Below are 13,955 nucleotides of genomic sequence, written 5' to 3'. Positions count from 1 at the left end.
ACGAGGTAAGCCTCATTTTACAACTTTAATCCGATTTACATGCATTTTTTACCATATGGTCTGAACTTAGTGTGGACATTAATGCTTCATTAGTGGGAGTGGTTCGTCATTGTGTGACGGACACAGGATATGACATGTTTATTCTTCCCGTGGTGTGCAAAGCGCATGTAACACTGTATCCCATGTTGTACTGCCTCAGTGCCTACAGGTTAATATCTGTTGGTGTTCATTTTGTTTCTGCTCTCTTCTGAAGGTGGAGAACTTCATTTCCTTCAAATTGGAGGCGTGTGTGACGATGTAGATGATGGAGACATGTTTATTGATGGCCCCCTTTCTAAAGGGGCTGAAATGCTGCTTGAGGGGGCCAAGCCCTCCTCCAACCCTTCTAGCCCAGGGATCACAGGTAGAACTGACACAAGACACTCATTCATTACTTTGTTTGCCTCTCTGTGATACTGTTGTGACGTTGAATCTGATGAGCCGCTGATCTTTGTGCAGGAGTGGACCTCCTGGTGGACCAACCGCTGAGCACGGAGAGCCTGATGTCATTGGTGGAGCTGACACGCTTTGAGACATTGATCCCCCGCTTCTCAGCCACAGTGCCGCCATGTTGGGTGGAGGTGCAGCAGGAGCAGCAGCAGCGACGCCACCCGCAGCACCTCCACCAGCAACACCATGGAGATGCAGCCCAGCACACTCGCACCTGGAAGCTTCAGAGTGACAGGTATCTTTAACACTAAGTCATCTATCCAAACAGCAAATACCAGTAGTAAATTCTACATTGACAGTTGTCTTACTTTTGTGGGAAGGGAAGGGACTTTTATTTGAACATTGAGGCAGTTGGTGACCCATATTCTCTCTGCAGCTCCAGCTGGGACGAGCATGTGTTTGAGCTTGTGCTGCCAAAAGCCTGCATGGTTGGCCACGTGGACTTCAAATTTGTCCTGAATGCCAACATAGTCAACATTCCTCAGATCCAGATCACTTTACTGAAGAACAAGGCTCCTGGGCTGGGTAAAGTCAGCGGTGAGAATTTTTATTCAAACATTAATCTGAGATGGTAGATTGTTCTCCTCAATAACAGTGTTTTGAACAAGCATATGCATGGACTTTTCGTGATATGGTATCAAAAGATGTATTTTTTCTTTCCGCAAGTAACTCAACTGAACTGAGATGTTGATAATTCAGCTTCTTGCGGCTTCTTCTTCACAGGTAGAAGTGCCTGTGTTTAACAGTTACTTTTCATGTTTTTAACAGAGACAGCGGTGGATCGACAGATCTCCTTTCCCCTCGCTAGTGTCCTCCATGCCAATGGGGAGAAGAATGGCCAGCCTGTGCTGCATGACTTCACAGAGGACATCCAGTTCATGGACATAGAGGAGACACCAGGTTAAGAATTAGTCTGTTTAGTTTTACATCTGTTTATTTGAGTATTACAGTTTTTTTTCCTACTTTTTCTGAAAGACGGTTATCAACCCCTCAATTTGTCCAGCAAATAGCTGTTACCCTTTCAGATATATAAATTGTTGTCTAACCACCACTGCCTTTATCATTATTTAAGAATAATTAATTAAATGTAATCACATTTACTAAAAATTTATTTCTATATGTTTCTTTGTGAAGTTGTGTTACATAACGTCAAGGCTGATCAGATATCAGTGGGGCAGATATGCACTGCTCATGTGACAAATAAACAATGAGGGATGTGAGTTAGCATGGTTTTGATTGGCTACGCCAAACCAGCAGTATGACACTGTCCTGCCTTGCAGCAAATAATGAGCCAGGTTCATCTTTTTCAACAGATCTTTTTTTCAGATCCTCTAACGAAACAAACATCCCAGTGTTCAGTGGGTCACATGATGTAAAATGCTGACCCTAGTATAAAGACTATATTTTAATCAGCAGTTATGTTTTGGTGCTACAAAGCATGAATTTATGCAAACATAAAGGAGAACACAGCTGGATTTAATTCTCCCTTACAATCAATTTGTTATTGTGAATTCTTATTCATGGTCACTGGTTTTTCATTAGCTGTGTTCAATTAACAGACAAGGACTGTCCAGCTGTCATTAACATTTTCTAATATTCAACCATGATGTCTCACATTTCCTGCTCCATCTTTAAGAGGGCAGAAGGTTCCCAACACAGTCAAATGTGTGTATTATTTACTATGTGTAAAGTAGAGCTTTGTATGTTTGTCGTAGGGTCCATGTTGTGTCCATTCCTAGAGGACCATAAGGAAGATATCCTGTGTGGTCCAGTGTGGTTGGCTAGTGGCCTGGACCTCTCTGGCCATGCAGGCATGCTCAGCCTCACCAGCCCCAAACTGGTCAAAGGTAATAACAGTCCTCTCTGTATGGTTGTGAGAAGTCACAGTCTGACGCTGACCTGACCACAGCTTTCTACTAAATAGTGGTAACAATCATCCATGGAATTGTAAATATATCAATGTTTCTCACTTGTCCTTTTCGTCCCTGCATTGTAGGCATGGCAGGAGGAAAGTACCGCTCCTTCCTGGTTCACATTAAAGCAGTGAGTGACAAGGGCATGGAAGAAAGTCCCCGGCCTTTGGTTAGAATGCCCAGTGCCAAACCCCAGGGCACTAAAGCGCACTCACTGTCCACACTGCTGCAACGGGCTCAGGCCTCCAAGGTACAAATTCAGTCTTGAGTTTTGTTAGAATATTTTTTCTCCATCAAGAAACGGATCAAATTTTTCAGGGGTAAAACTATGCCAACTTGGCGTAATATGTGGTCCAGAATGAGGTGGCCTGTTTGGCTACCCATGGCTGCCAGAATCAAATTCAAGTCACTAATGGCTTACAAAGCAACATCTGTCGTCTGGATTGCGCCCATAGTCGTCCGATAAACGTCGACATCCCTGCAAGGCAGTTTGTTTGTGGTTTATTAAAATGTATATTTAGTCCAAGTAATACAGTTTTTTGTCATATTTTAGTCTTTTAAAGTTATCAGCAGATGACTTGAAAAAAAGTCGCTAACAGTATACGATTTTTAGCTTTCATATAGTATTTTATCCATCTTTTTTTTGGGGGGATAAAAGGACAAATAAGTCACAAAATGACAGTTTGTATGATTAGTCATTTGGGTTTTTCTGTAAATTTGTTGGCCTTAGTCTTAGGTGTAGAGGACTGTCTCAATACAGTAAAACAACTCGCTAGGTTAGACAGCTAACTTCTGCCCAACATCTTTTATTCAAGTCATGTGAACCACCTCATTTCTAGGTTAATGGCTCCGAATGGTGGAAAACTAGGTGTGTAAACTAAATCGGAAATGAATAAGTTACAGTGACACTACGGATACATAATAATGCTTGTTAATCTGTTTGTTTTCTGTGTGTGTAGGACAAGGTTTCTGCAGTGAAGACGGAGACACAAACACCTTCTAAGAAAGTAGAAAACCTTCGAGGATGTGACCTACTGCAAGAGGCTTCAGTTACAATCAGAAGGTTCAAAAAGACGTCAATACCCAAAGAGAGGTCAGATCACGTGACATCAGGTTCTGTAGTTTTTGCTGCACACCCTGCAGCTGATAACTTTAGACATGACCTTCTTTGTGGTTCTGTGCTTTTCAGGCTCCAACGCTGTGCCATGCTGCAGTTCCCAGACTTCCATGAGAAGCTGCTGGATGCGCTCTGTCTGTCAGAGGGCAGCCCGGCCACTGAGCATGCTCAAAGCCTCATCCTGGACATCCTGTGCTGGCTGGCTGGGGTTTTCACCAACGGACCTTGCAGGTAGGACTTTAGACGGAGCACACAGCAAGTAAACCAGTATCATCCAGGATATCTATGTGACTTTGACTTTGTACTTAGAAAAGTAATATGTCTTGTTTCTTATTTTTAGCTTAAGAGAGGGAAAGGAGGGGCTTCTGGCAAAAACCCGGACACGGCTAACGGATATTGTACGAGTGTGTTTCTTCGAGGCTGGCCGAAGCATAGCCCACAAATGTGCTCGCTTTCTTGCCCTTTGTATAAGGCAAGTAACATTGTTGTTTTTAGGTCTGTACCAACTCCAGGAACTTGGACAAAGCCTATCTGTTGAAGTAGTTTCTTGGTAACGTTTGGCTTTATGTGGAGATAATATTGAAAATGTTGTTTTATTTCTTGCTTTAGCAATGGGAAAGGGGACCCAGGTCAACAAGGCTTTGGTGTGAGTCTTCTAAAGTCTCTGCTTGATAATATGCCTTACTTGCCTGCAGCAGCAACAGGTGGTAAGTAACTAAAAAGCAAAACAGAAGGACCCACAGATCCTATCCCCAGTTTCTCCTCCATGGCTTCAGTTTAAATGTTCTGACCTGTCCCTCCTGTCTGCTTTCAGGCTCAGTGTTCTGGTACTTTGTGTTACTGAACTATGTAAAGGAGGAGGACCTGGCGGGCTGCAGCACTACCTGCGCCTCTCTGCTCACTGCCATCTCTCGACAGCTGCAGGAGCGCCTCACTCCACTGGAGGCACTGCTGCAAACCAGGTACCTATTCAATGATTCTCTTCCTGAGTGACATGCATGTTCTCCTAATAAGGTAGTTTTCCCAATTACAAGCCTCTCCTCTCACCCCACTCTCTATATCCCCCCAGGTATGGCTTGTACAGCTCTCCTTTTGACCCGGTGCTCTTTGACTTAGAGGTCAGTGGTTCCTCCTGTAAGAATGCCTTCAACAGCAGCATCGGCGTCCAATCAGATGAGATCGACCTCTCTGACATCCTTGCAGGTATCTAGTTAGTGACAAAATGCTACAGGCATTTTATTTTATTTTTTTAATACATGTGCTCTCTGGAGTAAAGATGCATCAGACATTCACTGAGTGAAAAGGATCTGATGCTAAATATTATATAACTTTATGGTTATTGTAACAACAAATCTCTCCCCTCCATCTATGATATCCAGCCTGGGTTAACTCAGTTCTTATCCCGTCTCATGTCTTTCAGTCACTATTGTACTGCAACCTGAGCTCATCTACACACTTAATTCCTCACTGAAGTAACGTGACTGCTGCTAATGGCCCACACACACACTCTTCTATGGCTGTAGGAACATTCTGCTTCTTCTCTCACATCCCGGGAGAGACTCATTTCTCATAACAAAGTTAGCCTGAGTCTCGTTTACAGCAATGAATTTAGACTGTCATGTTATTGAATGAAGCACAGAAAACAAGGCAATGGTCACTGAAAAATATCAACCCTATACTCAATCGTGAAATTATTAAGTGTTTGTTCCCCTCAATAGGCCAGGGGAACATGGATTATGGAAGAAAGAAAGAACTCGGGGAGGGAGAGATAAAAATAGAAAAAAGTGGACGAAGGGAAAGGGCAGAAGAAATAAAGAAAAGTGAGACAGAAGTTTTTTTTAAAGTCTGTACCCAGAAAAGACCCAGATTCAAGATTCAACCATTGTTGCAATATACCTCAAATGGTTGGTATTTTTTAAATACCAAATTAATGTGTAAAATATATAAATTATTGACACAAATTAAACAATTCTTTTTTTGTCAAATCAATTACTACTTTTCTGAACTTCCAGGTTTGACATGGAGTAAATGTTAATGTGGGGTTAATCTGACAGTACTTTGGCAAGCTGGTTGATGTTTTTACTTGACCTTTTTTTTAGACCAAAAGTTTGAAGTGGTTTTATCTTCATTCCACCTTGTTGGCATGCTATCTACATCACATATTGTGGCATTATGCTGGAATCATTTCCCTCCTAAGAGGCAGCATCAGCTCCCCTTTCCTCGATGATTCACTTCATTGTCTTAAGCCTGTAGCGAATCTTTGTCTTCTTTCTTGCAGAGCTTAGCATGATTCAGCACACACACCTGAACGTACTGTTAACTTCATAAATCACAGTCCACCTAGAAATGTTCGTAGATCTGCATCAAAGTCCGCCCTGTACACGCCCACATTCAACCATAAATGGTCAATGCAAAGCATCTATGAATATCCATAGACCAAACCTTCTGACACTCGCATTGACAATAAAGAAACCACAGTGATACACTGCTGCTGATGATACAGTGAGTGAGAGTGAGGATGACAGAAAAGTGCCTGAAATAAAAACAAAAAATCGAATTCGACAGAAGCTCCATTCTGTAGCTTTGAATGAGACACTCAGATGTTTATGTGAATGTTTGTTTCTGTGTCTTGCAGGAAATGGGAAAGTGAGCAGCTGTTCAGCAGCAGAGGGCAGCTTCACAGCGTTAACAGGACTCCTGGAGGTGGAGCCTTTGCACTTTACTTGTATTTCCACCAGTGATGGCACACGTGTGGAACGAGATGACACAAGCATGTTTACTGGTAAATATTGTCTTTCATTGATGTCATTTTTGGCTCAAGTTTCACTGTATGACTTGGTCATTGAACCTGTAACTCTTAAACCCCAGTGAGTACTTTCGGCGTGACCCCGGCAGTGGGCGGCCTGTCGACTGGAACAGTCGGTGAAGCATCGACAGCTCTGAGCTCTGCTGCGCAAGTGGCACTCCAGTCCCTGTCACACGCCATGGTGTCGGCAGAGCAGCAGCTACAGGTCCTGCAAGAGAAACAGCAGCAGCTGCTGAAGCTGCAGCAGCAGGTGAAAGACTGAGTTGATGTTACAGATTCATTTTACACTGCAGAAAGCTCTTTTGTTTTTATTGTTTACTTTTTCTCACAAGAACCACAAACTGAGTTAGCCAGTGTTTCAGCGTATAGTGTCTTACTCTTTGTCTGTGCTCAAAACAGAAGGCCAAGCTGGAGGCCAAGCTGCATCAGACCACCTCTGCAGCCGCCGCTGCTGCCTCTGGTGTGGGACCAATCCACAACTCTGTGCCTTCCAACCCCTCCTCCACTCCAGGCTTCTTTATTCATCCCTCTGATGTCATCCCCCCGACACCTAAAACCACACCTCTCTTCATGACCCCTCCTCTCACGCCGCCCAATGAGGCGGTGTCAGCAGCCTTCAGTGCTGAGCTTGCTCACCTGTTCCCAGGTTCCATGATGGACCCAGGGCCTGTCAACCTGGCTGCACACAAGAACACACAGAAAGCCAAGCCGGTTAGTAACATGCATCATGAAGCTTGGATATTTAATGATAGCAGTTATCTAACTCTGGAGGAATAATGTACAGTGTACCAGAATAAGTCCGTAACTGCCATATACATCTATTTCACCACCATGTTTTTCTTGGCAATAAATAGCAAACGTTTCTTCTTTAGAACTATAACCATGATTTTATCTATGCTACAGAGCCCCCTTGGCAGTGGTCTCGCTTTGGCCATTTCCCAGGCATCTCACTTCTTGCAGCCTCCTCCACACCAATCCATCATCATAGAGCGGATGCACTCTGGTATGTCACGTCGCAATATTTTCATTAAAAACAACCTAGTTTTAATAATGTTTTACTTTGAAATCACATTGTTATATACCTGCCTCACACCACCATAGCATAATTTCTCTAAAAGGGAACATTTTAGAAAACGTCTGCTCTCCTTTCCCCCAGGAGCTCGTCGCTTTGTCACCCTGGACTTCGGTCGTCCAGTCTTGCTCACTGACGTTCTGATCCCAACTTGTGGCGACCTGGCCTCCCTGTCTATTGACATCTGGACGCTGGGTGAGGAAGTGGATGGCCGCAGGCTGGTCGTGGCCACTGACATCAGCACACACTCTCTCATTCTACACGACCTGCTTCCACCCCCTGTCTGCAGGTTCATGAAGGTCAGTGAGACAGATGGTTGACATAATGTTGTGAGTCTTTTGTGCTGTTGTTAAGTTACTATAATTATATAACCTTGTTTGCTTTCTTTAACCATCAGATCACTGTGATCGGTCGCTATGGCAGCACCAACGCGCGGGCAAAGATCCCTCTGGGTTTCTACTATGGCCACACATACATCCTGCCTTGGGAGAGCGAGCTTAAATTGATGCATGATCCTCTCCGGGGAGAGAGCGAGGCGGCCAGTCAGCCAGATGTAGATCAGCATTTGACCATGATGGTGGCGCTGCAGGAGGACATCCAGTGCAGGTAAATCAGGATTAATCAAGTACAGCAGTAAACAGACATTCCAGCTGCGTCCCCAGTTTGCTGTGTTAAATGACCTTAAATCTGTTCACTCGAATAGTGAAACAATAAATGTCATCATATGAGGCATCTTTACTTAGCATACTAAATTCTACAGCACCATGAGTGTAGGAACTCTGAACATGTTTATACTTATAGCTGCATTTACATGCATTTGTAAGTTCACTAAAGCCATTGTTCTATAATGTTTTGATCCCAACCAAAGATCAAAACCAACATTGTTAATCAAATGTGATACATGTACATTCAAACTTTGTGAGAGAAGGGACTTAAATTTACATGCGCTCTCCTGTTCTTGTTTACCAGGTACAATCTGGCCTGCCATCGACTGGAGACCCTCCTTCAGAACATCGACCTGCCGCCTCTCAACAGTGCTAACAACGCCCAGTACTTTTTACGAAAACCGGACAAGGTGGTGGAGGAGGACCAGCGTGTTTTCTCAGCCTACCAGGACTGCATCCAGCTGCAGCTGCAACTCAACCTGGCTCACCACGCTGTCCAAAGACTGCGTGTGTCACTGGGCGCCAGCCGCAAGTCACTCCCCACAGCTGGTGGTGTGGAGGCACAGGAGCTGGTTCATAACTCCTCCACAGAGCAGCTGAGGACGATAATTCGCTATCTGCTGGACACACTGCTGAGCCTGCTGCATTCTAACAACGGTTAGTAGGAGGCAGGATACAGCTGGCTCTGCTGGCCCGTGAAATGTTTGTTTGCCTTTTCATGGACAGCATCATGAATAACACCATTGATTCATTCTTTCACGTCTCTATGTTTCAGGCCACTCTGTGCCCTCGGTGCTCCAGAGTACCTTTCATGCCCAGGCCTGTGAGGAGCTCTTCAAGCACCTTTGCATCAGTGGAACCCCCAAAATTCGTCTTCACGCCGGCCTGTTGTTGGTGCAGCTCTGTGGAGGCGAGCGCTGGTGGGGCCAGTTCCTTTCAAACGTACTGCAGGAGCTCTACAACTCAGAGCAACTGCTCATCTTCCCCCAGGACAGGTAGGGGACAATCATTTCCATCGTAGTTTCAACAAATCATATATTATTATTTATTAGGGCTACTGTTTTAGAAGGTGGTAGAAGAGACAGGACAGGGACGAAGGAGTCAGATTCACCAAAGGTCTCTGGTAGCATTTTAACATCTTGGTCACTAAGCGCCAATTTTTTTAAACTTGGTGTTATTTTCATCAACAGCCATTCAAAATATGACATCCTTTGAGCAGTCTTATGTATTATTAATGTTACTTGCAGCTTAAAATGTGTATCCATGCAGAAGAATTTCAAAGAGGGTTATGTATGCTTGCACTTGACATGAGGCTCCACAGTCAGGTTGGCTGTGCATTATACTGAAGCTGCGTTCATATCCACATTAAATTGTGAGTATTCCCTACTAGAATTGTCTGTTCAGGGTTGCCTGTTACACCAAACTAAGTAGTTTGTCTCCATAATAAGAAGAAACAAACAAAGAGTATTATTGCACCAAAGTGCAGCTCTCTCTCAGTATTTTCTGACCCAGGGCAGAAGCTGTTGTTTTTTTGGAACCCCAACATCTCGGTCACAGCTAGGTTTCACCTTAAATGCAGAATTTACAATGTCAATGTGAAGCTTGACTCACATACAGCACTAACTGCAGTCTTTCCATCTCTCTCCATTTCAGGGTGTTCATGCTCTTGTCCTGCATTGGCCAAAGATCTCTGAGTAACAGCGGTGTGTTGGAGGGCCTCTTGAACCTCTTGGACAACCTGCTGTCTCCCCTGCAGCAGCCACAACTGGCAGCTCTGCGGAGGACTGAAGGTAAGCAAACCCTCCCTGTGGTATGTCTGACACCTAAAGCTGGTAGACCTAACACCTTACAAGGACAGAGTCATATGTCTTTGTAGATGTGTAAATTGACATTTATTCATTTGGCAAATTATTCACTGGACAAAGGAATTAAAAGTGTGTGTGTTTTCTAGGTGTTTTAGATATCCCGATGATCAGCTGGGTGGTGATGCTGGTTTCAAGACTGTTGGACTATGTAGCCAGTATAGAAGACGAGGCCTCGGGTGGAAAGAAGCACCTTGGTGGAAAAGAGCGGGAGAGAACATTTACAGGTAAATGAAATGATTTCCTGAGGATTTTATTCCACTTCAAAAGATATAGTTTATTTAATGTATCGAAAAGATCAAAAGAATGGCTAATCACCTCTCAATCTACCTACTAATTCCACAAATGTTTGTCTCCATATCTCACGACTTGTTCATCTAAGCGGCTATGCAATTGGCATCTGTATTTGCCCAAGAAAGTGCTGTGCTTTGCGTGCTATGTAAATATCATATTTTATTTCACCATATCAGATTGACACATACGTAAATATCTTCATCATGGCAACAACATTCAAATAATGACTTACTGTTTTGGCAATTTGTCTTAAAACTAAAAGCACTATGTTTGCTTTGTTGCTGCAATGCTATATATCAGGCTGAATTATAGAGCTTTCATGCGTCTGAAAATAACAGAATTTTTGTGTGGCCGTCTTCTCTTTACCACTGATCAATCACTTAACTTTAATATATATTGAAATACTTGGATGCAGTAAATTGCATATGATTTCAGTTCTTACTTTTCTGTGTAGTGTTTTCCAGTGTCTGTGAACTGATGTGTTGATGTTGGTCTGTCCTTCAGGTATTCAGTGGAGCTTCATCAATAACAGCCTCCAGTCTCAGAACTCCAGCAGGTCTGCTAAAAGCAGCAGCAGTCTCGACAGACTCTACTCCCGCAAGATCCGTAAGCAGCTTGTCCACCACAAGCAGGTAAATGTGTCTCATTCCAGCACCAGCACACATCACACTTTTAGTATAACAGCCATATACGCATGAGTAATGTGTATAAAGGTGTGAGAAACCCCAAGACAATGTTTTCTTGGGGTTGTCTATGAAATGCTTTTGCTGTTCTTTTATTTATCATGCACTTTTCATTGTAGCAGTTAAATCTATTGAAAGCAAAACAGAAAGCTTTGGTGGAGCAAATCGAAAAGGAGAAGATCCAGAGCAACAAAGGCTCCTCGTACAAACTGCTGGTGGAACAGGCCAAGCTCAAACAAGCTACATCTAAGGTAAGCAGCTCATCACACACTGCTGCACAGAGCTCAGTCTGCGGTACCACCATGTTCTCACCTCAGGAAACACTTTGGGGCAGCGTATGTTTTACAGAGCATTGCCGCTATGCTCTGTGAAGTGCAAGCAGTCTGTATTTTTATTTAAAAATAGACAATCATGCTAAAGGCTTTGCTATGCTATGGTTGGATTTTACCAGTCAGGTAATAAAGTTAAGAAATGATGAGAATCTTGATGCAGTTTTCCCATGAAGTTCATCACTTGTCAATATATTATAGAAACAATGGATTCTTGTCCTCCCTCCTTCTTGCAGCACTTTAAAGACCTGATACGTCTGCGGCGGACGGCTGAATGGCCCCGTTCCACATTGGACACAGAGTCCCCAACAGCCAAAGAAGCCCCAGAAGTTGAACCTCTGCCCTTCACACTGTCCCATGAACGCTGCATCTCTGTGGTTCAGAAGCTGGCCCTCTTCCTCCTCTCCATGGACTTCACCTGTCACGCTGACCTGCTGCTCTTTGTCTGCAAGGTAATCATCTGACAACGCTACATGGGCTTGTTACATGCATGAATCTGAAAATACTGTAGATACCTTTGATCATAAATAAATTATTTTCTTACCCGCTCAGGTGCTAGCTAGGATAGCCAACGCCACAAGACCCACAATCCACCTGTGTGAGGTTGTGTCTGAGCATCAGCTGGAGCGCCTGCTGCTCCTGCTTGTTGGGACAGATTTCAACCGGGGGGACATCTCCTGGGGGGGAGCATGGGCACAATATTCCCTAACGTGCATGCTTCAGGACATCCTGGCAGGTGTGTTAAGTTCAACATATTGATGGGAAAACGTTTGCACAGTTAGAAAATATCGCTGTATCTTGACCTAAAGCTTATATAGATAAAAAATCATTCATGACAATATGGCACAATGATGTCATCATAACATCACTATCAAGTCAGAAAATGACGTCATAACATAGTAATACATTAACTTGAGATTCAACATTTTGGATACACACACACAAACACACTCAAATCACTTGAATGTAAAATTGGTCTTAGACTGTTGAACCCCATTCTTTACATATGCATTCAACAGAAAATTGTGTCTCACTTTTGTCGGTTCCTCAGGTGAGCTGTTGTCTCCAGGATCTCTGGACATCATGGATGATGTGGGGGTGGGTGAGGAGGCTGGGGCTTCCTCCTCCTCGGTGGGGGCTGATTCGGATGACTCCCTGCCTCAGCCGGCACCCATCCCCCTGGTAGAGAGCCTAGATGAGGCCCTGGTACCTGATATCATCGCAGGTACTAGCGCAACCTCCTCACTATTCCAAAGTGCGTGGGTAGCCCTGTCCGTTCTCCACACTTCCCACAACACCACACAAGATGTTTATATGAAACAACAAATTTTTTTATATCATTGTTGTGAAACTTTCTCCAGTTTTTGCATAGTTGCATGTTCTGCCTTTTGGAGTAACAGATCAAATTTGCAGGTTCAGAGGCATTTTATGAGTAATGTTATCTGTCTTTTGCATTATGTGTTTGTGTCGTTAGCATTTAACTGGCAAATCCTGGATGCTTTCTTATAGTAGATATTTTTTCACCACACAGAAACACAGTTATTACAGACACATTTGATTGTTACTGTGTCATCTGCCTCCAGTACAGGAGTGTAAGAGCTGATTGCTTGATCGGCATTAAAATTGCCCAGTGAAGTGCAGGAGCTAAGAAATGCTTCCTTGCTTGTATATTTTTCTAGTGTGCTTGCTTGGCAATATTAAAGCTGTTTTCATTATCCAAAGGTGCTCCACCTCTGTCATCTTTGGAAAAAGATAAAGACATAGACTTTGACTTGCTACAAGACCTGATGGATGTTGATATTGATCCTTTAGATATTGATTTGGAAAAAGATCCACTCGCTGCCAAAGTGTTTAAGGTACGTGGACATTATTATTCTTGTTGTTCCTTGTCTTTGTCACTACCTTCTAAAACGTATGGTATTACTGTATTGATTGATCAACATGTCATGCATCGATATGATAGAGAATGAAACAAATTTATAATTTCACAACATAGATGTATGTTCACAAGAAAAATTTACTTGTAGGGAAGCAAAGTATTTATAAGATGAAATTGATTTTTGAAGATAATGTTTTAATGCTATGAGATAACCAAATTTTATCATGTACACAACACTAATCTGTTGTGTTAAGTATTTATTTTCTTGACAGTAGAGCTAATGTCCTTTTAACTAAAAGACTAAAAGTATTTTTTATTTTTTGATGTCATTACATTAAAATGTAGTAACTAGTTACAGATGAATTGTAAAAGTAAATATTGCTGCAGGCCTCTCTTCATTTAATGTCAAACTCCCCTTAATGGTCAGAATGAGCAATCACTTTCCGATTTTGGACCAAAATTATTTATTTGAACTGTTTAAAAAGCTGATGTTCTGTGATGTGTTTTTATCTCAGACCTTGATTATTATTATGTAATGCTCAAGTGCAGCATACATTTGCAACCTTTGTTTGCAGCAGAGAGAAAGCACAAGCTCAAAACACCCAAAGAGCTTTACCTCTTGATAAACTATTTGCAAGTCGCTCAGTTTGATAGTAAAATCCTAATTTTCATAGAACATAAACTTGACAATTACTATCTTTTGAGGTGACAGTCTCCGTTTTCTCCAGGCTCTTAATGAATTTATGTACTCATGAATTGTTGATTAGACTGATACACCTTTTACTTTCGGTTGGAGATATAAAAGCAAATGTAGAAAATGCTCTGCGTACAGTACCTGTACTCATC

The 13,955-nt window shown here is 42.8% G+C and overlaps 1 protein-coding gene across 1 annotated transcript in view; it reads left to right on the top strand.

Annotated features, from left to right (window-relative positions):
• The window catches only part of birc6 (baculoviral IAP repeat containing 6), a 114,005-nt gene that overhangs the window by 17,291 nt on the left and 82,759 nt on the right, over positions 1-13,955 (top strand). The window contains 28 exon segments of the mRNA XM_053436916.1: positions 254-403; positions 499-724; positions 866-1,026; positions 1,258-1,389; positions 2,205-2,336; positions 2,486-2,652; positions 3,362-3,495; positions 3,592-3,750; positions 3,860-3,991; positions 4,129-4,226; positions 4,334-4,481; positions 4,589-4,722; positions 6,155-6,301; positions 6,388-6,575; positions 6,725-7,036; positions 7,229-7,328; positions 7,482-7,696; positions 7,795-8,003; positions 8,367-8,719; positions 8,838-9,057; positions 9,716-9,852; positions 10,014-10,151; positions 10,723-10,850; positions 11,021-11,152; positions 11,467-11,682; positions 11,783-11,966; positions 12,282-12,455; positions 12,953-13,086. Of these exon segments, the coding sequence (XP_053292891.1) occupies positions 254-403; positions 499-724; positions 866-1,026; positions 1,258-1,389; positions 2,205-2,336; positions 2,486-2,652; positions 3,362-3,495; positions 3,592-3,750; positions 3,860-3,991; positions 4,129-4,226; positions 4,334-4,481; positions 4,589-4,722; positions 6,155-6,301; positions 6,388-6,575; positions 6,725-7,036; positions 7,229-7,328; positions 7,482-7,696; positions 7,795-8,003; positions 8,367-8,719; positions 8,838-9,057; positions 9,716-9,852; positions 10,014-10,151; positions 10,723-10,850; positions 11,021-11,152; positions 11,467-11,682; positions 11,783-11,966; positions 12,282-12,455; positions 12,953-13,086 (4,760 nt within the window).

Source organism: Pleuronectes platessa, chromosome 12, assembly GCF_947347685.1.
Source record: "Pleuronectes platessa chromosome 12, fPlePla1.1, whole genome shotgun sequence".
Classification (NCBI taxonomy): Eukaryota; Metazoa; Chordata; class Actinopteri; order Pleuronectiformes; family Pleuronectidae; genus Pleuronectes; species Pleuronectes platessa.
The sequence above is the reverse complement of the archived record's forward strand: the minus strand, read 5'-3'. Positions and strand labels throughout refer to the sequence as shown.